The following is a 27189-nucleotide window of genomic DNA, read 5'->3' on the forward strand; positions in this document are numbered from 1 at the left end:
GTCATGTCAAATCACCTGACTATGAGCGGGGGTAAGTGGCTGTTGATGTGCTACACTGCTGATGGGGATGTCATACAACGTCATGTCAAATCACCCGACTATCCCTTGAAGGAAATTGTCCGTTTTAAATGCATTTGGACTAGTTTTGTCAGATACGTTGAACCAGTCTAATTGATGATCTTTTTTTTTGTTTGTTTTTTTGGAGCTGTAGTTGTCAGTTCCGGGGTTGGCGGTCGAGGGGAACTGAGTTTGGCGGAGGTCCAGTGCCATCTGGATAAAGAGGGGGCTTCTGATCTTGTCATTGACCTCATCATGAATGCCACCAGCGATCGGATCTTCCAAGAAAGCATATTGCTTGCTATCGCACTGCTGGAGGGTGGGAACACCGTCATCCAGGTGAGCAGGGGGCACTGGGGTGTGTGGGACGGCCTGGTGGGAAGTACGGGTGAACCTGTAATTCCATTGGAGTTTCTAAGTGTGTTTTGCAGAATCTCTACAAGTAGATGTTAGCTGCATGTTTGAAACCTTAGTGTCAAGAATGCTAGTTACTGCTCTGCAATGTCAACCACTGAGAAAAATCAACTCAGTGCATCATAGAAATGGGTACAACTCACACATACAGTATTTTCAAAGCCTTCACTGTCAGACTTGGACGTGTTTTAACTCGTTGAAAAATGTAGTGAGTTCAGAAGGGGCAACGGGAGGTCAGGAAGGTCAGCTGTGAGCGAGTGTCTGCCCATTAGAGGTAAATGCAGCTGCATTACTTCATCGTTGCACGGACATGTGCGCTCCTTTGTGTCGTCTGGCATAAACAGTTGTGTTGCGTAATAGCCTCTTATTTGCATAGCAGCATTACCTGACAAGGTCTGACTTCCCAGAGAGCACACAAAGGCGCTCACATGACTCACGTTACATAAGCTGCTGCCCGCCCGGGGCAATGACGCCAGAAGCTCGGGCCGCCTAGCATTCCAGCTGGATTCTTAAATGGGTCATGCTTTGCTGGTGGAAAGAGGGCAATGAGAGGCCCCGGCCTCCTGGGGGCCTCGGGATAGATCCAGGAGGCCTGTGAGAGCTCCGCTGCTACCTGAGGAAAAGCCGTGTAGCTTTACTGAGCGCAGATGAACTCATTTGACTTCTTGACTGTGCGTGAAGGTCAGAGTACAAAGGGACTCAGTGTGCTCTGCAGGGTGGCGTGCGTCTTGTCAGGGATGCGTGACTATTGTTCTGCATCTGAGGCAGTTGTAAACGGTTTCGGATGCTAACGCTTCACGCAACACAATAGTTGCGTTGCGGAATGAACTTTGGCTTGCGAGTCTCCATTTTTCATGTCAGCTTTTAAAAATGTTGCTTCAATTTTTGGTTGGTACTTTCAATTGTTTATTGCCGGTAACAATGAGGTCTCATAGGTGGAACAAGTGAGCCTTGTAGAAAGATGGTGTATGGTCTGGAGTGAATTTGCAACACATCAGCAGATGCATCACATTTCCCCGGCTTACATAAGTTGCCTTGCCCCCATTTTTAGGACAGAAGGCTTCTTGTTGTCCAAATGAAAAACAAGACAAAAACATGCCCGTTGAATTCTCCGAGGAGGCTGTTTATTTGCTTTCGGGATAGTCCAGGCTCATTGCCATGACTACACATTTTGTGTGAACATGAAGACCAGAGAGAAGATGATGTGGGGTTTCACTTATAAAGCTTGCGTACGCACAAAATGGGGCCGAAAAGTTGCGTACGGCGTCTTCCACGCGAAGCATGGTACCTATAAAAACACAGCCGCTACGTCACCCTTTGTGGTGGGCGTACGCGCCTTTTGGAGACATGGCAAAAAGGCGTTTTAAGTGGTGAGATGAAATCATTTGTTAGAAATAAACATGCAACGGGAGCCAGTAAAGATTTATCCATCAATGCATGAAAACATCACACTGTTGTTGACTTAAAACATTTGTGGAAAGCGTTGTTGTTTGTGTTGTCTGACACGACACCGACGGATGCCGCTTGTCATTTATCATCAACCCCGTTACGCACCAGCGTATAGTCCCCCACTAAAAGATACATGAAAAACACAACACAGCGCTTGAATGCTTCATTACTTTATTTTATCATCATGATAATATTATCTGTTCTATTAATATTAATTAGAACAATCATCAGGTTGTCAATTGAATAATAAGTTTACAAGACACAGAGCTAATATGTCCTTAGTGCTCCGTTTCTCTCTCCGTTTCTTTTTGGACAATTTATGAAAAAAAAAGACATATTTTCATTGCATATGTTATAGTTTTACAGTTATTTCCTCATATCTCCACACAGTAAGTTAGATACGGTCACACCAGAGAGCAAGAGAGAGTATGGAGTGTTTTTTTTCTCTCTTGTAAAATTACTGCAGATTTTTTTACTTTTTAAAAATGTTCTTCTGTTTAAAATGTGAATGTGAATTTTTAGAATATGCCGTGGGCACCCCTGCTTTAACCATTCCTCCCTGAAAAAAACGACAGTTTGAATAAATCATTAAAATGCTCATGATGAGTGTACGTAAACTTCTGACCGCCACGTGTCTGCAGCCGACGTTAACATTCGCTATCATACAATCAATTTGTCATTTTCAGCATTTTCAGCAACCTTTGCAACATTTAATGCATTGAGTTTGACCTCGCATGTGCTGTCTTATCCAATCTCACCTTGTGTGGCTAACGTAGTCACCAAGTTAGTTTCATGCTTCTTAAATGTGTAAAACATTAGCTATTGAACAAGTGAAGTTGCTGTTACGAAGAGGAACATTGTGTGCACATGCTTAGAACTTCCAGGTTGCCACACGTGTAGCAAAAGCAGTCTACTGTGAAACTAGAGGTGTAACGTAAGCAGACATGCTGCACACGCAACGCTCGGCGGACGACTCTTCCTCTCCTCTGCACCCACCATCAGCACAGGCTGGAGGATCCACTTGTAGGCTAACCGAGAGGAGAGAGAGCGTGCGTGTTGTGTTATGTAAGGAAAGAAATGTAGACGCGCTGCTGCGCCATCTTCACAACACTGTCTTCACGGCCTCAGATCCTGTCACGGGAGCAAACAGGTGCCACCCTCTTACTCAATAGGCTTTTTGTGGCTCCCCCCGGTCGTCTGAGCATGATTTACCACTCGCCGCCGTCTCCTACCCCCTGGGGAGTTCAAGTTCAATATACAGTTACCTCCTGGAAAGCTTTAAAAAGCCTCTGCAAAGTGAGATTGTCGTCCTTGGCGTCATTAACATGCCACCTGTCCGCTAAATGCACAGCGGACGGGGAGTCTCCTTTGAAAGCTCACTTGTAACTTTATTTCAATCCGTCCAAGGGTTTGATTGCGCCTTTTGCAACGTCGCTCGGCAGTTCTTCTTCTTCTGCATTTGCTCATTGGGTGTTGCCTCGGCACGTCAGAGAAGAAAATCAATAACCTTTGTAATGTGTTTGGCAGTCAAGCGGGTGTCAGGTTGTGAAGGTGCTGCACGTTACGCAACGAGACTATCCTGATGCTGCGAGCTGTGACTATGATGTTTAGCAGCGGAGATGAAGGTGCAGCCGTCTTGTGGCGTGCACGATCACACACGCTGGGTTATGCATGCGCATGTCGTCTGTAAACAAACCAGGTGGCCACATGGGCTGGTTGAAAGCATGAAGCGGAACCTTTTGAATGAACTCAGAGGAAAATGCTGGTGACGACTTGCTGACGTTCTGTGCTCGACCGAAAATGTGGAAAAGTGGCAATTGGTTGTCATGTGATCAGCTTTATAGCAGCTACGGCACTGCAGCGTGCTTCGAGGTGCAACCCACATGCTCTTTTACTGATACTGCTGTGCTACCATGTTGATATTCCCTGCTCATGATAGCGTAATGACTAAGGATGTCATTACACCGACAAAACAATGACGCATCCTGCAGAACTAAATGGAAACGGAACTAAAACAGCAGCAGGTGCGAATGATTGAAGAAGAGTAAAGTAGACAGAAGACAGGACAAAGCAAAACGGAAGTAAGGCCCTGAAACCAGAATGGGAAAATGAACGACCTGTCACGCGGGCACGTGACAGTTCAGGGAGACACGCAAGGTCAGGTCAGACTCGATCGCCGGAAACAACAGGCTTTTAGTGCAGGCGCGAGTTACAGTATTTCACAACAGGCACAATAATCCCCAGTAAAAATCACAAATACAAACACGGGATACTTTTGTTGCCGTTACACACGCAAACCTGAAACACATCACTTCCTGTCCGCCTGTCTGTCACGTCCACATTTATAGTAACGCACACAAGCTCGAGTCTTATTTATGTTATAAATGGCTTATTTACTCTTAGTTTGTCTACCATATCAGGTAATAGGAGTGTAAAGTTGTCTATAGGGGTGCTATTTCATGTCTAGACGGCTCTAATAATGTTAACAACCATATTTAGAAGATCTAACTACAAAAATATTCCAATTATAAATAAGGAATCATACCTTGCGGAAATTCACTTATCACGGTCGGGTCTGGAGCCAATTAACCGTGATAAACAAGGGATTACTGTAGTATTGTGATGCTACCAATGGTATTTATTGGCATTTTTTGGTGTATATGACAGACAAGTGACGAAAATGTCTTCCTTTGCTTCAGTCGGCTGCTCATTGAAACTGTCATGAGGTCTGTTTGATGTGATAATCTTGCGAGACTGCAATCCTGGAGAGCAGTTGACTGACTGGACAAGTAGGTCTGCTTGCATAAGTCTAATGGTTCCGGAGCAGATCACTTTTGTTATGCCCCATTCTCAACTGATCCACTTAGTGCGTCAAGTATTCAGGCTAGATGGCGCGGATGACTTTGCAGTAATTTGCATTCATCTGCCGCCACTTTAGTTCTGTACGTGATTGTCACTATTTGCATATGCGACTGTTGTTCTCTCAGAAGTGAGCCTCTAACCCTGGAAATAGTCTTATATAATATCGTTTGCTTCCACTTAAGAAGCACCCCCTAACCTCCAAACATGCCCCCACTCCCACTGTCTCGCACACTACTTTGTTGAGTTCCGCCACCAAAAAGTAGGGCAGGGTTTTCTGTTATCCCCCCACTCCTGACACACACGCCACACCCTTCCTCGCTTCCCCCTGATCAGCTCCTGTGAGCTGATGTAACAGTGTTAGGCTGAGGCGGCAGCGTGCCCTCACCGCAACCACTCAGCTGATTACTGCTCTTATGTAAGGAGGGATTGTTGGGAGTAAAATAGGACAGAACATATGAGCCCCGTGCAGAACAACAACAGGTCCGTGCACACGATGCCATTGAACAAGGCGGCGGCTCTAACGGGACATTCCCTTCCTCACTTTGACGCTGCCACTCTCTTAATAATAAGGAAAAAAAAACTTCTGTGTTGCATAATTGTGCACCACATTGCTGTTACGTGATCTGCGGTCTGGAATCACAAGAAAAATAAATAAAAATGCTGTGTTCATTTTGGCATCTGCACGTGACCATGTGTGCAGCATGTGCATGTTTGGGGGTGTGGAACTGCCGTTCATATTTGCATAACATTTCCAAGTCGTGGGTAGCTGCATGGAAATCCCCCATCCGTCCTTTTTTTCCCTGTTGCTTGTCTGCTTCCAAATACGAAGGCCCGAATGACATAACTCTGTTGAGGCCGCCGTGCACGGAGCAGATGGGGTAAGATCAGGTGAGCACAGCGAGGTCTTGCTGGCGCTGTGAGAGCAGCCTTACATAACTGCTTATTTCAGAACCCCTGACAGCATCCTGGATAGAACTGCACACGCTCTTCTTAAGGCTACACGGTGTTTACAAAAATGACCAAGCCTTTTCATCTGTGGTCTCATTTCCATGTCAAACACCAACGTCATGCCCGCTTTACTTACGTTCCCTAGTCAAACCCGCAAAACCTATTTGAACACTAAACTGAAGGTAATGCTACTCATATTTCCCTTCAATTTATATCACATTCCGCTCTTCTTCCTCTTTTTCCTGATGGAGCGACAAGGCACACTTGTTGGCACCTGGACATGAGTCACGTTTCTTAAGATCGGGTGCAGGGTTATTCTCTCCCAAGCCGTTCTGTTGCCACACACCTCCTCCTCCGCCACTGTTCTCATTTAAGCATTTCCATGGTTCCGTATTTTGCTCTGTTCCATCCGCAGCTTGTTTATGCTGCTGCGTCGAGGCGAGCGCTGTCCTCCCCCTCCATGCCCTCTTGCGTAGCGTGACGTACACCTCCAAAGAACTCAGACCGTGATGGCTGTAATTCATCTGCTTTTATTTTCTGTGTTGATATGACTCACTGAGAGGGCGTGCAGCCCACCTTCACAAATGCCTTCTCCCGCTATTCCAGATTAAATAATAAAATAAATAAAATAAAACTGCTGTAACACATCAATTAGTTCCAGTTCCAGTATTCGTTAGCGCTGAAGGACGTTAACAAGCTAAATAGTTGACCAGAGTCATGGTTTCTCACCCGAAAACACTGTCCCTACCCCAGTTGCACCGCGTGCGCTCAACTCCGACGCAGAACTTTGAAAGGCTCATGACGATGTCAAAGGGAGCTTAGTGACTACACGGAAGCGTAAACCAGCTGGGGCCACGGCAGAAGGATAAAAGAGCCGCGGGTTGCAGACTCCCGTCCTAGAAGCTCTGCGGACTTTTGTAAGCAATATGACGCATTTTGTAAGACTTGGTAGAGGCTAGTGTCATAATCAGGCCGCACGGTGTTGGCCACACAGTCAGGAGATCTGTAAGATCTGGGTTGGAATCTCTGATGGGCATCTCCGTGCCTAGTTTGCATGTTCTCCCAGTACGTGCTTGAGTTTTCTCCCAAAAACACGCATGTTAGGTTAATTGGCAACTCGAAATTGTCCATGTATGAATGTGAGCGTGAATGGTTGTTTGTCCACATGGCTGGCGACCAGTCCCGGGTGTACCCTGCCGCTCACCCAAAGTCAGCTGGGATAGGCTCTAGCATACCTCTGCGACCCGAGTGAGGATAAGCGGCATAGCAAATGGAGGGATGGATAGTGTCATAATCGAAAATGAATGATTTCACTGAAACGTTGAACGCACATACTCCATAGTATATCTGAAAGTATTGTTTTATTTCATTTATTTCCACAGCGGTCATTCTACCATCGTTTGACGGGGGACAAGTCTGAGAAATTCTTTAAGGTGTTTTATGAGCGCATGAAGCTCGCCCAGCAGGAGATCAAGGCCACCGTGACGGTCAACACCAGTGACCTGGGCAACAAGAAGAAAGACGAGGAGCCTCCAGACAAAGACACTCCAGCACGCAAGAAAGGTGATTGGTCCAAAGCTTAAACCTGAGGGGTGCTCCGATCGATCGGCCATCGATCAGTGTCCCCCAATTTTCGTGAAAAATCCCAAGAAGGGCATATGCTGATAAATGCCTTTCAACACTGATCACTGATACCCGTGGCTGGCACTATTGCAGCGTGCAGCGATCCTTTCATGCAGTGGAGTACGTGTGTGTGTGACAGTCAGAAGGCTAGGCTAGGAACCCAAAAAATAAAACAATAATTGAATTCATCAGACTAGATGACCCGCCTTTCTCAGCCGTGGAAGTCACAGAGTTCTCCGAGATAATAGCATTATTAGCATTACATTATTAGCCAATAGCAATTCATCCATGTGATCAGTATCGGCATGGCCCGATTTCAGTCCTGGATGATCGGCAGCATTAAACCCTGATCGGAGCATCGCAAGTAAATGTTAACATTTTCACTACAACTTCAAGTAGAATACGTGAAGACTTTGTTGTGATGTTTGAATGCGATTGCTTTGGTCAGTCAAGGACGTGCCTCTGGTGGCCATGGTTACCGAGGAGGTGAAGGAGCAGCTGGCGGAAGCCTCAGCTGTCACCAAGAAGGCCTTCGCCACATACCGTCGCGAGGCTGAAGCCGAAGAGCACCAAGCAGCTGCTGACGGCTCTTCCATGCCAACCGCCGACAAGGGCCAAGAGGAAGGCGAGATGAGCGTTATCATCACCATCATGCAGCCCATCTTGCGCCTCATGCAGCTGCTGTGTGAGAACCACAATCGAGACCTGCAGGTCAGTCGTCACACTGGAGGCGCCGTGAAACGGGCTTCACGTAATCGTGTGGCGTGTTCAAGCTTGAGACAGTCGGGTGTGTAGAAATGAAACTCGGCTGAAAATAGGCACTTCTTGTCGCAGCTGTCTGGTTTCACTATGAGTGTTGGTACGCTGCAAAAACGGCCATACTTGAAAGAAGCCCAAATTATATTAAAATGAGACAATTTTTCTTATTTCAAGCAAAAAAAACTGCCAATGGGGTAAGCTAGAATGGCTAGCATTCTTGTAACCAGAAAATATTTATCTTGTGACTTTTAGGAATATCATGAGTCCTAAAATAAGCAGGTTGTTCTTCATCACATCGCTAGATTTAAGTCAAATGTTCAAGATGTACACTGCAAAAGCTACGTTTCATGAAAGTAAAAAAAGACCCATTTTCAGCAACCATTTCTTATTTTTTTCCTAAACTGAAAAAAATATCTTATGTAAAGAAATCACAGCTATCCATTTCTTATGAAGATATTGTTTGCAAGAAATTAATTATTTTGTCTAATAACAAGCTAAAAACCCTTTTTGCAACTACAGAATAAGAATATTTGTCTTAAATTAAGAATAAAACTGGTTTCTAAACTTTCTCAATTTCAGAATGGACTCACACAGAAAATAAATGTAAAGCTTTGCTGATTTCGGAGCAATGCGAAGGCTGCACAGCAAATTTCATAGCGCATACTAAGATTTATTAAATGAAATCTAGTCATAAAGTCTGTGACTTGTTTTATTGATTTCAGCTGCTTCCCTCTCCAGAACTTTCTACGCAGTCAGAATAACAAGAACAACTACAATCTGGTTTGCGAGACACTTCAGTTCCTGGACTGTATTTGCGGCAGCACCACGGGAGGTCTGGGTCTACTCGGACTTTACATCAATGAGAAGAATGTGGGACTTATCAACCAGACTGTGGAAAGCCTGACTGAATACTGTCAAGGTCCCTGTCATGAGAACCAGGTGGCCAACACACACACACACACACGCACACACGCACACACACACTAAAGACACGAGTGTACGGATGTGGGAGATGTTGTTTTCTATCAGTTGTGAGCCGTCAAATTAATTTGTGACTTTTTTTATATGTGGGAGTTCCAGCGTGTCTCTGTTTGAGAAATTCTCTCCATTTACGTCACAGTGACTTGTTCAATTTGGTCAACGCAATGCAAGTTTCGTTTGGGCTACATCGCACTCCCTCTCATCAGTGTTGCCAGGTCCACTTATTTTCAGTTTGGGCTTGTTTTATTCTAACTAATATTCTAATATTCTAATTTCAGGATTCGTGGGTTGCATTTTTTGGGGGGGAGCTTGTTTTTGAACATGTAGTTGCTTATTTGGGCTTGATTTTCTGTCTGTGTTACTGTTCCTCGACTTTTATCTCCCCAGTAAAAAGGTAGCCCTTTAAGTGCCAAAGTCGCAAAATCGCCACAAGCAACGTTGCTGAAACAAGCCATTTCTGCAAATACTTGCCTCATGTCGTTAATACTTTACTTCAGTGTGAGCAACTTTTGTTTCTATGCAAAGTTGATAGACTTTGTGCATGCTGCAGTGCATCCGCTCGCCGTGACCATGACGGTCCACATGCAGCATACTCGAGCCGATGCTTTGCTAAACCATGTTTGGGGTGACAGGAGGGGACGTGGTGGGTTGTCAAAACATCGCTAATGGTGAGGGGGGTAGTGGGAATGTAAAAAAACGCAGAAATAGCGGCTAACAGCGGGAGACTCCTTGGTAAAAAGATACACTGCTAATAGATATGACCTGAGAATACAATGACCTGGATGAATGACAATATTCGCAGGCATAATGGAGAGATAAACAGTGACTTTATATCTATCCCTCTAATAATAGCAGTAATTATAGCTACGGGTTGAGGCAGCAGTGGTGTTCAAGATCTCGCTGTAAATCACTATGATGATGACTGGGTTTGCTAGAGAGATGAGGAAGAGTATCACAACTGGATCAGACATTTTGATCAGTCGGTATGTATCCAAATTAGATGAGTAAATTCACTCCCAACACAAACTTTGGGCCATACTGATGATTTTTCTCAGTATGCGTTTGTTCTTGATCATTTTCAAGCTACACATTTTTGAAACAGTTTGATCAAAACTGAAAAAAAAAACCCTCTGGCGCCTAAAGGGTTAATGTCAGCCGGTCTGTGTGTCCTGTGGCATTTTTAAAAATCATTGTTTCTCATATGACGGTCATCCTCTGACCCCGGAGTCATTTTCTCACACGTGAGAAAACTGGCAGGAAGCAACCGACTGATGACATTTCTTACGCTTTCAATTTGCTTAAGCAGCTTTAAAGGGAGTGAAAAGCCAGAAAAAAATAAGTGCTAAAACAACTTGCCTGCCTTTCACCCTAATGAACGTTTACTATGGATGACAAGGCTTGAAAAACAGGACAGGGCAGTACAAAGTCAACCCTCAGGAAACTTGACCTAAAGTCAAGAAATGTGACCCTCCTCCGCAGCACATGACTGTGTCTGCAGGGTGTGTGATTTCCAAATTTGCACGTGTATCGGTCATTCATGTACGGCCTTTGGCTGCTATTTAAAATGTTTAAATATAGTTTCCGGGAACGCAGCAGATCGGCAGACATGTGCTTGCGGTTTCTAAGCGGATGTGCTCCACTAATTCCACTAATATCTGTGGAGGACTGCATATACAGTACGTAGCTGGTAACCCAGTTTAAAGCATTCAGTAAGTGTGTTTACTGTACTGGCATTGAGTGGAGTAAATTACAAAAATGCTTGGCTTACAATAACGCAAATTAAGGACAATCACAGTGGATGACTCACAAGATGAAGGTTTGGCAACAGGCTGGTGATGGTGATTCATTTGTGTTTCTACTTGAGAGTGTCTTCCTCACACATCTAACTACAGTGGTGTGAAAAAGTCCTGGCCCCCTTCCCGATTTCTTATTTTTGTGCATGTTTGTCACACCTAAATGTAAATATTAGTCAATGACAACACAACTCAACACACAATCCATTTTTAAAATGAAACATTTTTTTATTAAGGGAGAAAAAACATCCAAACCTCCATGGCCCTTTGTAAAAAAGTGATTGCCCCCCTGTTAAAACATAACTTACCTGTGGTTTATCACACCTGAGTTCAAGTGGAAAAGGTTATAAATTTCTAAAGCTTTGGCACTCCAGCCAACCACAAATGACCAAAATCCACAATGACCAAAACATGGAACAGTGGTGAACCTTCCCAGGAGTGGCCGGCCAACCAAAATGACCCCAAGAGCTTAGTGAAGACTCATCCGAGAGGTCACAAGGTCGCAAACACTTTTTCACACCACTGTATATTGTCATGTGTTTGTTTTGGAAGTGACTGCAGCACATCAGTGCGGCATTTTGATCGTTTATTCCTCACTGCTTACTAGTCTTCCTGCTAGACTTCACACTCTTACTTAATGTTTGATTGACTGTAGTCAACTTATGGAATCTTCAGGGATATGAAAACAGGTGGTAGTACTGTACAGGGTATGTACTCAGTGAGGTCACGCATGCGCCATTGATGAATGGATTAATGCCAATAAGTTCAGATCTATCTTTGTTTTCCCTGCAGAACTGCATCGCCACTCATGAATGCAACGGTATTGACATTATCATAGCTCTCATCCTAAATGACATCAATCCCCTGGGAAAGAAGAGGATGGACTTGGTGTTGGAGCTAAAAGTAAGTGATCAATGTATTTATTTTCCAGCCTGTTCAGTCACCCCTGGTGAAACTGCAAAGTAATCCACATCATCTTGTAAGAAAGAAGAGGATCCCATACAGTGGATCCTCGCGCATTTGCGATTCAGCATTCACGGGCCCGAAAAAAACCAAGCAAACACGTCTCATTCACTATAAGTCAATACTAAGCTTGTCCAGCGTTGAGATTTTTCACTTTGTTTGGTGGTTCTTGAACACATCATCGTTGTGTTTGGCCATGGAAGTGTCGATCGTCAGTCTGGCTTCAAAACTTGTAGCGACGTAACAAGCAGTGTGGGTTATGTAGACGCGGCTTGGGGAAACGTCTTCTCTAGCCTGCTTGCCTCTAGCACGAGCCTGATGACCAGGCTGAAGGCTACACGATGACTAGGGGTGGAACGATTCATCCACTACACCAATGTATCGATTTATATTCCTATATCCAACTACATCGATCTCTGTCCAGCAAGTTGCCATTCTGGACGACATATATCGATCTAACATCTTTGAAAAACGAATCAATCGATTGCATCCATGCTAGAAATGAAGCATTGGATTTAACCACGGCAGGCTTTACTGTATATGGCTGTGTGTTTTTTGTTAGACCTTTTAATGAGAAAGACATTAAACGTTACTCGTGTAACAGTTTGATTTGGCGTAAGTTGATTAGTCATGCCTGTTGAGCGGGGGCACAGATGACGCTATGTAAAGGTGACAGAGCCGACACTTCCCTCCAAAGAGCACAAGTTTGTGAGTTTTTGTCCTGTAAAGAGTGACTCTAGACGCCCTACACTTCGCACGCTACACTCGGTTCAGTATACCTGTGATGTCATCGCCATGCTTTATCCTGGATTTATACTGGAGTGTTGGACCACATCGAGTCATACGAGTGCTTCGAAAGTTGAGTCCGACTTTAAGCCTTGCAAACTTTCAAACTACTTGCCAAGGTCCGTGGGTCAATCTTAGCTTTTGTCTTGACTCTAAGGCACTATTTCCCACTATGAAATTTGCTCTAACTTCTTTAACACTTGGGGTAGAGAAGTGAATGACTTATGAAATTAAAGTTCAAATCATGTTTTATCAGATAGAATTAATCACTGACTTGATTTAATTCAACCTGTTAATTCATTCATTGTTAATTCAACCTGAAGTGTTGCATTTGCTATTAATTCCTGTTTACATGTTTGTTTATATCCATAATTCATGTATACTTGAGTCCCTTACAAAAATACAACAAACAGTCTAGGAAACTTCACCTGCACTGTCCAGTATCCACGTGTTGATTTCACAGTCAGACTGGTAACATTTTTGGCTAAAAAGTTACTGAATCAATTGAAAGTTACTGAATGGTTTTGGATCGTATCGTTCTAAATGAACCAATACCATCCTTGAATCGTATTGCCAACCACAAATCGGGATACGGATCGAATCGTTATTAAAATGAATCGTTACAGCCCTAACTGTGACACTGGTTCCATCCGTTCAGCGATCAACTAGGGAGAACTACGGCGCTTGGCGGAGGTCTGCGCTCTCTGAGTGCTTCTCTCGTAAACTCTGTGTGGCTTGTCATATTATGTTTTAATCTCCCCACAGAATAATGCCTCCAAGCTTCTTCTTGCCATTATGGAGAGTCGCCATGACAGTGAGAATGCAGAGAGGATTCTGTACAACATGAGGCCTAAAGAGCTGGTATATGTGTTACACCATGCAAGGCCTCAGAGTATTTAGATAGAAGATGCGGATTCCTTGTGACACAAGACTATTTTCATGCAGGTCGAAGTGATCAAAAAGGCATACATGCAGGGCGAGATAGAGGTGGAAGAGCCTCAGGAGGGTGAGGAAGGAGAAGAGGAACATTCCGCATCTCCACGGAACGTTGGCCACAATATCTACATCTTGGCACATCAAGTAAGAGAGCAATCAGCATTCACGTCCCCACATGCATGGCCACATGACACACATCTACTGTGACATTTGCGCCTGGCTTTCATCCATGTGACATGTCCTCATTGCTGTTAATTATGCGTGACACTTCCCGTTCTGCACACATGGACTTTTCCTTTTAAGCCCTCCATTTGTGCAGTGCAGTGTTAAGATAGCAGAATTCAAGTTAAAACGCCCACTGAAAATCAACACCCCACAGCCATGTGATTAAACAAACAAGTTGAGTTTGAGCAGCATACGGTATGTATTGCCGGGTTGCACGTGACATCTGGTTGCAGTCGTCACCAGCTCAAACACTCGGGGGGTTCGTAGCTAGACATCAAATGAAGTCAGAGCGAATATGTCCCATGCATGCGCTGAAAAATGCAGAGTTAGGTGGTTGCTGAACCTGTCTCTCTCGTCGAGTGCAGCTGTGTATGAACATACTTGAGTTTGACTGACAACAGCAAGCAAAATTGATCCTAAAACCAAAGTTGAAATATTGTTGAAAATGCTAATGAATACGGGAAATGCAGAAAGAATTGCCTTCCAACAGAAAACTATTGGTTCATCATTTCCTCATACCACTTCATCTAAATGCTCCAACTGTGCAAGTGCCCAATTATTCAAGGAACACCATAGATATACTGCCAAGACGTCCAGGACCACAAGGCTGGCAAACAGCTTTTACCCACAGGCCATCAGGCTTCTCAATGAAGCACTCAGACACGCCACACGCAACACACACTCATAGCACTTATTTATTTATTTATTTATTTGTATATTTACTTGCATTAATGTCTCTTCTGTTGTTGTTGCTTAATTTCTTGGTATTTATGTATATGTGTTTATGTTTCTTATGTTCTTATTCTTTCTTGTGTTTTTCTTTCTTTTCCTTGGGAGAATGAACAGAATAAGATTTTCATTGCATGGTATAACTGCTGTTTTACCATGCACATGACAATAAAACTCTCTTGAATCTTGAAGACTATAAAGCCTGGTCGCTTGCAAGAACATAAGATGGAAAAGTAACATATAAAAGAGGCGGAAAAGCTCTGCACCAGCCATAAATTGAACTTGTGACGCACAATGCTCTGGTCATTAACACTCGACTACGACAACACACACCTTCTCATGTTTAAAAGAAATATTTTTAGAAATAAGCAGGTTTTCTGGTTGAGCGACACATGCCAGAAGCAATTATGTTGCCCATGTCAACTGCAGCCTATTGGGAAGCAACTTAACAGGGTCACAATTCAAATGAATGTTAATACGCTGCGCCTTCATGCAAAAACAGCACAGCGAAGCGATGGACACATACAAGAATGTATTCATGCAGACTGACATGGTGCAAGAGCGCATATAGACAAGTTAGACACGCTATTTTTATCTGCTACATTCATAATGTCTTACGTGGAAGATACGCGTGATTTCATGCAGCACACCATGCACACTCACACAATTGAAGCAAATAATCCCAAGGACATGCACCGTCATTGTCATCAATCTGCCCACTATTGTACAGTGATACATACCAAGTGCATCTGTTAACGTATTGAACAAACACCGGACACCAGCTGCCTCGAGGTCATGTGATTGTTACAATACAGCAATAATATGCCGCATCCGGTTGTTAAATATGAAAACATGGGCATCTGTCATGTGAAGTGCAAAATGATTTAATGTACTGTCAAGTAATGTGTGTGTGAATATATGACATAACCGCCAGAAATGTCATGCTGCTCGTCGTTTCAGTTGGCGCGGCATAACAAGGAACTGCAGGGCATGCTAAAACCAGGGGGGACGTACGGCGAGGGTGACGAGGCCCTGGAGTTCTACGCCAAGCACACAGCGCAGATAGAGGTCAGTCACCTCGGAACTGCTCCTGACGCTTTTTCATTTGTTATTTATGTCACTGGAAGTACATCGATTCCCTGAGCCTGTGTGCGTCTTTTGGTTTGAACATTTTCAACAGTTTAAGTCACGTGAGTTGGCTCATGTTTTTCTTGGCTAGCACTCTCTCCAACATGACAAGAACATTTGGCACCTATTCACCTGGGTGTTGAAAGTACAAAATCACATGCCAGTTTTTCAGGTTAAAGTGTTGTGCTTTCTAGCAACCCTCATCATGTTTGCTTTAAATGCAAAGTTGGCGCTGATACATATTCCCTTAGCAGACATATCAATAGGTACACCTGCATATCAAGCTGGAACTGTATCAAAAATTGGGCTTTTTAAAGATAATAAATTATCAGGACTGATTGACATTGCAGGAGAGGTACGAATGTATTAACATTATGCAGCACTATGCTTATTATGTATGTGTTATTATGACACCACTGCAAAATAATAAACACATAGGTGTACCTCATACACTGGTGTGATAAAGTGTTTGCCCCCTTCCTGACTTCTTTTTTTTTTTGCATGTTTGTCACACTTAAATGTTTCAGATCATCAAACAAATGTAAATATTAGTCAATGACAACACAACTCAACACCAAAAGCAGTTTTTAAATGAAATGTTGTATTATTAAGGGAGAAAAAACATCCAAACCTACGTGGCCCTGTGTGGAAAAGTTAGTGATCCCCGTTAAAACATTAACTGAGATTAATTGAGGTCTATCAGTGTGGCAAAGGTCATAAAGCCATTTCTAAAGCTTTGTGACTCCAGCCAACCACAGTGAGAGCCATCATCCACAAATGGAGGAATGTGGAACAGTGGCGAACCTTCCCAGGAGTGGCCGGCCAACCAAAATGACCCTAAGAGTGCAGCAACGACTCATCCGAGAGGTCACAAAAGACCCCACAATAACATCCAAAGAATTGCATGCCTCACTTGCCTCAGTTAAGGTCAGTGTTCATGACTCCACCATAAGAAAGACACTGGACAAAAACGGCCCGCATGGCACAACATGAAGGCTTGTTGCAATTTTGCCAGAAAACATCTTGATGATCCCCAATACCTTTGGGAAAATACTCAAAAGTTGAGCTTTTTGGAAGGCGTGTGTCCCATTATATCTGGCATAAAAGTAACGCGCATTTCAGAAAAAGAACATCATACCAGAAAAATATGGTGGTGGTAGTGTGGCGATCTGGGGCTGTTTTGCTGCTTCAGGACTGGGAAGACTTGCTGTGATAAATGAAGGAGAAAGTACGGCCATCTGTTGGTGACCACAAGCTGAAAGCAACTTGGGTTCTGCAGCAGGACAATGATCCAAAACACACCAGCAAGTCCACCTCTGAATGGCTATTTTTTTTCCTCCCTTAATTATAAAAAGTTTCATTTAAAAAATGCATTTTGTGTTGAATTGTGTTGTCATTGACTAACATTTCAATTTGATTGATGATCTGAAACATTTAAGTGTGACAAACTTGCAAACCACTGTACATTGATTCAAGCCCAGTATCTTTAAAGAGATTGACTGGTGGCTGCTGTTCTGTCTAGATTGTCCGATTGGATCGAACCATGGAGCAAATAGTTTTTCCTGTTCCCAACATCTGTGAGTTCCTCACCCAAGAGTCCAAGCTGCGTGTCTACTATACCACAGAGCGTGATGAGCAAGGCAGCAAGATAAATGACTTCTTCCTTCGCTCTGAGGACCTTTTTAATGAGATGAACTGGCAGAAGAAGCTGCGAGGTACTCAAGAGGCGACTGGTAACACCAACACCGTTCCCTGTGCGTCTTCCTCTTAAACTTGTTTATTCTTTTTAGTTGTTGCTTTGATTGATTTGCTCTCATATTCCTTCAGGCGTCATTGCAGAGTACAGACAGGCCTGCTTTCATAGGGTTATCTTTTGATACTAATGATGACTGATCTGTCCAGGGTGAACCCTTGCTCTCATCCCATCAGCTGGGGGGAGACTAGTGTTGACAATGTAACCCATTGCTAGAAAATTCTAGATGGCGTATTTGCGGTATGCAATATGTTGGCAGTTCAGAAAGCACCATGAACAACCAGCTTTATTACAAAATAAACAGTCAGGCATTCACTCAAATCAAAACAAAGACTTTAATCATTAAAAAAAAGTGTTATACAGTGACATCTGCATTCCGGGGGCAAAAATACTTCTTTTTTACCATATTCAGTGTAATTTTCACCCAGTAGTGCAGTACTGTAGATATGTAATTGGAGAAAGCATGCAAAACTTCATAAGCCACATATCACATTTAAAGAACAGATGCAGCACACTGATTTGTTAGTCCCTGAATTGTTGTTTCTGTCAAAACAAGGGTGTTGTCATTTACGCTTGAGATCACTCACGCAATTTTGGCCGTGTTGATTATTGAAATTACAGTACCGAGTTGTCATTCTGTCTGTTAAGTTGCAAGGTAGTCATTTTGCTCTCACTATTCACCTAGAAGGTCGCCTTGCTCTGCACCATTGTTAAGTGACCATGTATTCTAATCAGGGATGCTCCGATCAGTTTTTTATGCTGCCGATTCCGATAACAATCATCCATGAGTCAAATCGGCCGATACCGATCACATAGCTTAAGTGTAAATGTTATTTATTTATGATGAGTGCTGTTGTGCAAGGGTGCCGTATAAGGGGGGGAAGTTAGGACGATTCTAAGGTCCCCTGTCTGCCAGGGGCCCCCAAAAAATAGTTAATTATTAAAAAATAAAAAGGGGGTGTGCCCAACATGATTTATTTTTCATGGGGCCCAGAGTCCCTGGTTGCACCCCTGCTATTGACTATATGATATGAAAAATCACCATATTTAGACAACAACGTATTTGACTTCCGTTTTCAAGAGAACATGCATCACTGGTGAAACTTACATAGGATGAGACGCCTTTTTTAAGGAGAGTTTAGACATACGAGTGCATAGTTTGATGGCGTTCCAGCAGGACTTCCAGCTATCATGCAGCAGGGCTCCAAGAGAGAGAGCAGTCGGCAAAGCCAGAGAGGCTGGTCATCTACTTGTAGTCTAATGAATTCAATTATTTTTTGGGTTATTTGTTTTAGACGTCTGACTGTCACGCTCATTCGAGCGAGTGTTGTCCAGCGTTTGATACGCTTTTACTGTTTCATTTTTGCGTTGTTCTCACATATAAGTGTTTAAAGTTCAGTTTTTTTTCCAAAGATCATATTTCTCCTCTCTTGTAAAAAACTATTGTATGATGATATGCTTATTAGAGGAAGGAAGGAGACAGATACGAGTTGTTCATCGTTCTGTATGCGTTCTATAAGCCATCTGCACAAACATAATAAAGATGATTAAAGGATTCCCTGGCCAGAATCTGTCTGTAGTGTCCCAACTTTGAAGAAAAACAGCTATGTCCATTCTTCATAGAGACTTAGTCACCAACGCGTAGATGCTTTGTTTGGCCACTCTGTTCCGTTGACTAGTTTGTTAGCCACACTGTTTCGCCGTACGATAACCTAGACATATTTTAGCAATAATATTCATCGGAAGCGCAGTCATACAAAAACAGTGGTGTACGAAAACCGAGGTTTGGCTGTATGAGGAAGAACAATACTCAATTTGAATTACATGTGACATGTCAGGTAACAGGCTCACTCAAGACTTCTTGGCTGTAGAGATGAATCTGTGCTGCTGAGTAGTCATGCATGTTGTCATGGGAAGAGAAGCGCTTCCCTCCTATTCGGATGAATAAGCATAACTGGAGGGCAACATGTTCCACTGGTGCTCACCCCTTGTCATGAATGACGTCTATTGCTAAACGTCTGAAAGTCCCCACCCACAGTTCCTCTATTCCTAATCAACAACAACATGATTTGACATTACGCTGATCCCCTGACTGACCTCTGAGTTGGCATTTGGCGTATGCATGCGTATGCATGAGCCAAATATTGCATGCATGTTGATTTCAGACCTCTGCAAAACAAATAATCACATTGTCTTGTGTACTTATATATATTACATATATATATATTTAATGAATTCTCACTGCAATGTATGAACAAACAATTTTGTGTTCTTGTCAGTGGTTAGAGACGAGACCTACTGAAACTGAGACTAAATACTGTATGTATACTGTATAACATGTCCATAATTTGAATGGCCTTCTTTACCAGTTTCACTGATCGGTCTTTCAGCCCAGCCCATCCTCTACTGGTGCTCCAGGAACATGTCCTTCTGGAGCAGCATCTCTTTCAACCTGGCTGTTCTCATGAACCTGCTGGTGGCCTTCTTCTACCCACTGGAAGGTGTCCGTGGAGGTTGGTCAGCTCAACACTACATTTTCCATGCATTTAGAAAAAAAAAACAGATTATAAAGCACTTTGCGGCTCGAGTTTTGCAGCTTCACGGTTTTCTCAAATTAAATTGATGAATAGATTATTTCTGTTATTGTTAATCAGAAAATATGCACATTTAATCAAATTGTATGTATTCTTGGCCTGAATTTTCAAGCATAAAATGGCTAAATGAACAAAAATGAAAATATAAGGTATTCAGAAGACGCATTCAAAGCTCTGTAGTAGTCCACACTGGTCACTAGGTGTCAGTAATGTTACATTGATGAGACAATAACCACCGCAGGAAGTACGCTGTCCAGAAAAAAGCAACAAGGAACTCCCAATGCTAACGTGTGAGTTTATGTTATGTCTTATTGATGTCTACTATTTGGGGTAAAACAAGTTTAAAGGTGACTATGGGGGTGTTATTTCAAGTCTGGAGGACTCTAATAATATTTAGAAGGTTGTAAACGGGTTTTCTGTGCTCTAACTACAGAAATATCCCATTTATAAAAAAGCAATCCTACCTCGCGGAAATGTGCTTATCACGGTAAACGAGGGATTACTGTATTCCATGTCTCTTATTCAGTTATTTGGTTTTCCATTTCACTTAAACGTACATTTGATGAACAAAAAAAGGCTAATGACTGACTGATGCCAGTGGTAATTTATGCTGCTTATTAAAGGTTTTGACTTTAAAAGCTCCACGTGCTCTCATGTGAGACTGATAGGTTGACTTCAAAGGACCGATTTAATCCATTGCAGAAAATCTCATTTTGTACTACAAAAAGTGGAAATCTAAGCAAGATGAAATATGTGAAATTAAGGTCAAAGGTGCTTCTTTTTGACTGAAATCGGCCGGTAACGATCACATGGGTTAATTGTACATTTTTCAATGTATTTATATTGAGTGCTATCCATTGGTAAGGGGTTCCGTATAAAGGGGGAAAGGCAGGACAATTCCAAAGTCCCTTGACTGCCAGGGGGCCCAAAAAAATAGGTAGTTTTTAGTGAAATTAGTAATTAATAGGGGGGGCTGCTCAAGGGTGGTGATAGTAATCTGCCACTGCTCTTGTTTTTTTCATGTGATCTAGAATTTCTGGCTGCACCCCTGCTGCTGGGGGTATAAGATATGAAAAAAGGGGCCGCGGGCGGGTGCGCATGGGGGCGGGCGGCGTGGTGTTCTTCTGCGTGGCGCTGGCCGGGATCGGCGGGGGGATGCTTGCTTCGGGGTGGGGCGGTCGGGGGTGGTTTGGTCGGGGGCTTGGGGGTGGGGCTGGCGAGGGGCTGGCGGGCGGTCGCTGCTACCTGCTGGTGTCTGGCTGGTCTCTGCTTCCTGGCTGGCGGTTGTCTCCCTCCCTCCGGGATTTCTCCCTTGGCGTGTTGGTGGATGGGTGGGGGGTGGGGTGGTGGCCGGTCTGCGGTGTGGCGGGGGGCGGGGCGGGTGGGGGTATCTGCTTGGGCGCCGGGCGGGGGGTCGCTCCTCTCGTGGGCCCTGTTGTGTGGTGCTTGCTTCTCTGTCCCTCCCTGGCGCCTCTGGCTTGCGTGCTTCGTGGGTGTGGCCGTGCTCCACTCTATGTGGGGTCCGGTGCTCTTGTGGTCGCCATAGTGTTGCTCCCTTGCCAGCCGTGGGGGTATGCAGGGGGCGCGTGGGCGTGGTTCCCGCTATTCTGGTGGCGGTCGGATCTGCCTTGGGGCATGTGGCTGGTCCGTGGTGTTTGGCGGTTTGGGGGTGGCGCTGTGGACGCTACCTCCGGTGGTGCCTCAGGCCTGTTCCGCGGCGCCTGCCCGCCAGGGTCGGGGGTGTGGCCGGGGACCTGGCCGTCGCGGTGGCTCGCCCGGGGTGGCCTGGCTTGTGGGATGCCTTTGTCTGGTTCGCCTGCCTTTCCCTGGGGTGACCCTCTGGGGCCTGTTGATGCCGGAGCTTGCGCCGGGGGGGTGGCTTGCGGTGCTTCCCCTGGACTGACACATTCCGCGGGCGCCTCTGCGCTCTTGGGGCGTGTTCGGCAGTCAACGGGGGGCGGTGCCAGTGCTGCGGGTGGCCCGCGTGCCGCCGCGGGGGCTTGTGGTTGCTGCGCTGCGGCGGCTGCTGGGTTGGGGCTTGGTCATGCTTGCGGGTACTGTGGGCCTGGGTGGCGGGTGGGGGGGAGGGGACGTGTGCCCTGGGGCCGGGCCCGCTGGTGGGGTTGTGCTCTGCCGGGCGCTTGGGCGTTTGTCACCGCTGCTCTTTGTGCTCTGCTGGGCCGCTGTCTGTGTCCTCGCCTCCCCCGGTCTGTCTGCGGGCTTGTTGGGGGTGAGGCTCCGGTGCGCGGGTGGTGCGCTGTCGGCTCTGGTGGCATGTGGCTGGTCTGGCTTCTGGTGGCTGGTGGGGTCCTTCGGCTGGTCTGCTGCTGGTCTCGCCTTCTCGGCTCTGGTGCTTGGCCTCCCTGCGGCTTGGGGTGCTCCCGCTCCCTCTCCGGGGTTTGCTGCCCCGAGGGCGTCGGTTGGCGCTGTGTGGCGGTTCGCCTGGCTGCTCGCCCGTTTGCCCGCCCGCTTGCTCATTTTCCCGCTTTCCTCCTCGCCGACTTCTCTGTCTACCGTTGGGAGGGTGTGGCCTGGTGTTTTCCTGCTCCCCGGCGGTCCGCGCTCTCCGTGCCTGGGTTCTGGATTGTATGTCTGGGACCCCGGGGTCCCAGGCTCCGCTGCTCCTTGGGTTACCAATGGGGGATAGGGCGTGGCTTCCGGGTGTCGGGCAGTCGACCACTGTGTGTTTGCGCGTGTGTGTGTGCGTGTGCGCGCTCACGCGTGTGTGTGTGCACGTGCATGTGTGTGTGTGCGCGTGCGTGCGTAGGAGTGTGTATGTGCATGCGCATGGGTGCGTAGGAGTGTGTATGTGCGTGCGTGTGTGTGTGCCTTTATTTATTTATTGGGGGGGGGGGGCATACAGGGGTAAAACATGTTTTACTTACTTTTTGAAGACAACTCCTGAAACTTCCACCGCTGAGAAGGGTGCTCTTGTCCGATGTATGATTTTCGGGTTATTAGCGTAGCCGTCTGACTGGCACACACATACGGGCGAGTGGCTGCGTTAGCTGCCGTGAGTCTCCAAAACTCACCATACTCAATGATGAGTATTGTTGTAATGCCAATTGTTGTTGTTGAAATGCCGTATGAAAGCTTTTTACCCCCGCATTAACGTGTTTGTGGAGTGCGTTAGCAGTTAGGTTCCACACGGCAGACGTCATTGCTTTGGTTTGAGGGAAAGTGAGAGGACGACACTGCACAAGACGTTAGTTACGGCAAGACACTACACTGCACGAAAGGGTCGCTGCAATAGTGCTAGCCACAGGTGTTCGGCTTTTGCCGATCATGCGTTTTTTTTTTTACTTCCTGATATTTGGATTAAAGAGCTACATTTCTTAAAGTATTCTGAAACATTGACTTGTTTGGAAACTTTGTCATGTGGAACCTTTGATAGGACTGAAAAAAACTCCACAAACTAAGCTAGCACCTCCCTAACCATTGTGACTTTCACCACTGAACTGAACTGTGGTAAATGTGCAGCCAGAAGGGATTTCTTTGCAAGTATAACTTTTTTTCTGGTTGTTTTGCTTTCTCTTATTCCGTTTTCTCATTAATCCTTGGGGGTTGCGGTGATAACCACAGACAATGAGGCCTCCATTGTTCCGGAGCAGAGCAGCAGAGAGAAGACGCACATTGTGATACTCATGAACTTTCAATTGTTCTGGTCTCGGGTCAAATGGTGAGATCCCCTTTGTTGGAACTTCCTTACAACACTATAGAGGCGGCCAAATTGAGATTGTTAGAGTAGCTTTCCAAAGGTTGTCAGTTTAGTGCAGGGTTTTAATTTATTTAGGGAGCTGATGGAAAAAAAAAAAAAAGTTCTTTTGGTTAATTCATCTGCTGGATACGCTTTCATAAAAATAATAGTAGCCCATTGATCTGTCTTCATTGTTTCCACCATGTTTGTATGTTTTGGTCATGCAAAATACTGACCTTTGAACTATACTAGGGCAGAGTTCATTTATAGTAAACATTTTGTAAGTGTTTTTAAATATATGCTGATTTCCAGTTGACCTGTAAGTGTAATTTAAACAAGAACAGCAACCAAAAAAAATGAGGCGCAGCTCACTGGCAAGTGGTGCTATTTCAGCTATTTTTAGAACAGGCCGGCGGGCAACTCATGTGGTCCTTAGGGGCGACCTGGTGCCCGCGGGCATTGTGTTGGTGACCCCTGATATAGCGTATTATATGGTAATGGTAATGGTTTAATTCATCCTGAACATGCATACGGGTCAAACTGGAGCACGTCACATCGTACAATTAGATATTAAAAAAAATATATTTAATGCTTAATTTAGTGTATGAAATGTAAATACATATTTTCTTAATTTGTGTAAAAGTTCTTAATTGTAATATATGTTTACATTATGTTATTTATAAAAAGAAAATATTTAATTTAAATGTATTAATTCAATTAATTAATTTAATGTATTTATTCATGTAACTGTCCTTAATTTTTATGATATTATTATGTAATTATACTGTGTATTAATTAAATGAACTTTATATCATATGTCCAGACTTATCAACACCCTGTATAAACACAGACAGGATGGTATGTGACTAGTATGGTTTATGGTCAAATGTTGCTTTACTGTCAGATAAATCATGATGACATAATGAGAGCCGCCATCCAAAGAAAACAGGAACGCCCCCGTTTTCTAGAGGAAAAACTCTGATTTGCTCAGTCAAATCTCCCTGCCTACAGTATATTTAATGTAAGTTCCACTGGCCTGCTTTTCTTTGTTGCAGGCTAAGCAAGAAGGTGGAATGAGTGGTCTCAAACAATGTGTGTGTGTGTGTGTGTGTGTGTGTATGTGTGTGACGTGCAACTTTCCCTGTCTGGCTTTGCTGCCAAGTCCGAGCAGCGAGGCGGCATGCTACGATGCAGCTCCCAGGTCCATCCCCGATGAAGCTTGGCTCAGCTTGAGCCAAATGTATTTTTAGCCTGCCGGGTTATGTAACAAGTCCGTGTCGTTGGATCTGAGCACAGAGGCGAGAAGGAGGCTTCTGGTAGAGCATTTTACGTGGGCTGTCGAAGATGTAAATGTTTCGCTGTGCAGTTGAAATGAGGTTTATTGATGTTAAGCGTCAGCTCGCAGAACACGCTAGTACACGCATGGGAAAAAAAGCATGAAAAAACAGAAGCAGCTACAAACACTAAATTCCATCGTATTTGGAAGTTTGACATTTGTCCCTGGTCTTCAGGTACCCTGGAACCTCATCTGTCTGCCTTGCTGTGGATGGCCATGCTGGTTTCCCTGGCTATTGTCATCATTTTGCCCCAGCCACACGGTATCCGGGCACTCATTGCCTCAACTATCTTGCGGCTCATCTTTTCCGTTGGCCTGGAGCCCACATTACTCCTACTCGGGGGCTTTAATGTAAGTTCCAAATAATGATGGATATATGTACCAAAGTCTTTGGAGTATCACACCCCTGTCAGCAGTGTAGTCCATCAACAGCGACTTACCCCCCACTTGGTCCCCTATGTCCAGTTCTGGTCGGGTTTTGGTGATGAAGGACGTAGTTTCATGTAGTCGCTGGTGTTCGTCTGTCCATTCTCGTGTACGCGATAAAGACGCTCACATCTTGCTTGTTTTGAGAAGCCAAACTCCTTACTTGAGCAACCCCAGCGACTACCTGGAACTACGTTCATCACTGAAATCCAACCAGAACTGGACTTAGGGGACCGAGTGGGGGGTAAGTCACTGTTGATGGACTGTCATACAACTTCATGTCAAAAAATCCCAACCATTCCTTTAAGCTTGTGATGAAGTGATACATCACACTTAGAGTATTTTTAGTGCTTCAAACAATGAGTACGTTTACATGCAGTCAAAGAACCCGATCATAACCGGAATATTAGCAATAAACCGGTTGCGCACGGCCATGTAAGCACCAATAACCGGTTAATTCTGTTTTTGAAAAACCTGAATCTTACCCCTGGGTTACTCCTTACTCCTTTTTTAACCCAAATATTGGGTCATGTAAACGCCTATCAGGATATCCCGAGCATCAGTTTGTGTTCTGTGCATGTTCTATTCGAAAGGTTTTGGCAGGAAGTACTTGTAAACGTGGTGACACGCAAAACCCCACGCATGTAAACGGGTTATTCCGAATGTTTCAGAAACACGAAGAGGGACTGCATGTAAACATAGTGAATGACAGTCAAGACAAAACAAGATCTGTCGAGCGGTTCCACATTTCTATTGATATCACTGTGATCTGTCTCCTGTCTCCTGTCTCAACGTGTTTTTTTGTGCTGTCAGTTATGTAATAAAGTCATCTTCCTGATGAGCTTTGTTGGCAACCGTGGAACATTCACACGAGGCTACACAGCCATGATCATGGATGTGGAGTTCCTGTACCACCTGCTGTACCTGATTATCTGCACCCTGGGGGTCTTTGTCCATGTCTTCTTTTATAGCCTGCTGGTGGGCGAACACACACACGCACACTTCAGAAAGCACATGCATTCATCTCCCAAGATGACTGGTCTTCAGTGTAAAAATAACATAAACCCAAAAACGTGTTCATATTTTCTTTTTCAGCTCTTTGATCTGGTTTACCGAGAAGAGACCTTGCTGAACGTCATAAAGAGTGTGACTCGCAACGGCCGCTCCATTGTTCTGACAGCGGTGCTCGCTCTCATACTTGTCTACCTCTTTTCTATCGTGGGCTACATCTTCTTCAAAGACGACTTCATTTTGGCTGTCGACAGGATTCCCAACAAGACCCTGGGTACGTCTCAGCACCGGGTGCACATTTCTTACAGAGAGCATCCATAACCACATGCACTTCCTGACCCGGACAGACAAACACGGGATGTTTTTCATGAGCATGCTTGTGAAAATGTCTTCAGTACTGCCTAGAAATACAGTATTAGTATCTGGACTGCAGATAAGCAATAATAATAGATAGATAGATAGTACTTCTTTGTATTTTATTTTATTACTCATACATTTTCATATATTTTATTTAAATTTATTTTCTTTTTAATTGTTTGATCCTTATTTCATTGATAAATATTTTTGTATTTTTTTATTACTCATTCATATAGATATATAAAATTAAATTTTGTACTTTTTAACATTATTTTTTGAAGTAATCATTATTTTATTGATAAATAGTTTGTATTTTTTTATTACTCATTCATTTTAATAAAATTTATTTATGGTTTCACTTT

At 44.4% G+C, this 27189-nt stretch overlaps 1 protein-coding gene across 24 annotated transcripts in view; it reads left to right on the forward strand.

Moving 5' to 3' along the window:
* Positions 1-27189, forward strand: part of itpr1b (inositol 1,4,5-trisphosphate receptor, type 1b) — a 110125-nt gene that overhangs the window by 64225 nt on the left and 18711 nt on the right. For 13 of the 24 annotated variants that reach the window (XM_054785932.1, XM_054785937.1, XM_054785938.1 and 10 more), the window contains 13 exons: positions 206-396; positions 7113-7293; positions 7802-8064; positions 8851-9051; positions 11679-11789; positions 13401-13496; positions 13581-13715; positions 15486-15593; positions 17176-17407; positions 19797-19919; positions 25209-25384; positions 26273-26437; positions 26555-26744. In XM_054785932.1, coding sequence (XP_054641907.1) covers positions 206-396; positions 7113-7293; positions 7802-8064; positions 8851-9051; positions 11679-11789; positions 13401-13496; positions 13581-13715; positions 15486-15593; positions 17176-17407; positions 19797-19919; positions 25209-25384; positions 26273-26437; positions 26555-26744 — 2172 coding nt within the window. The remainder of the gene's footprint in view (positions 1-205; positions 397-7112; positions 7294-7801; positions 8065-8850; positions 9052-11678; positions 11790-13400; positions 13497-13580; positions 13716-15485; positions 15594-17175; positions 17408-19796; positions 19920-25208; positions 25385-26272; positions 26438-26554; positions 26745-27189) is intronic. The other 11 variants (XM_054785939.1, XM_054785954.1, XM_054785955.1 and 8 more) reach the window with 3 other exon arrangements.

This window comes from Dunckerocampus dactyliophorus, chromosome 8 (genome assembly GCF_027744805.1).
Source record: "Dunckerocampus dactyliophorus isolate RoL2022-P2 chromosome 8, RoL_Ddac_1.1, whole genome shotgun sequence".
In the NCBI taxonomy this organism is placed as follows: domain Eukaryota; kingdom Metazoa; phylum Chordata; class Actinopteri; order Syngnathiformes; family Syngnathidae; genus Dunckerocampus; species Dunckerocampus dactyliophorus.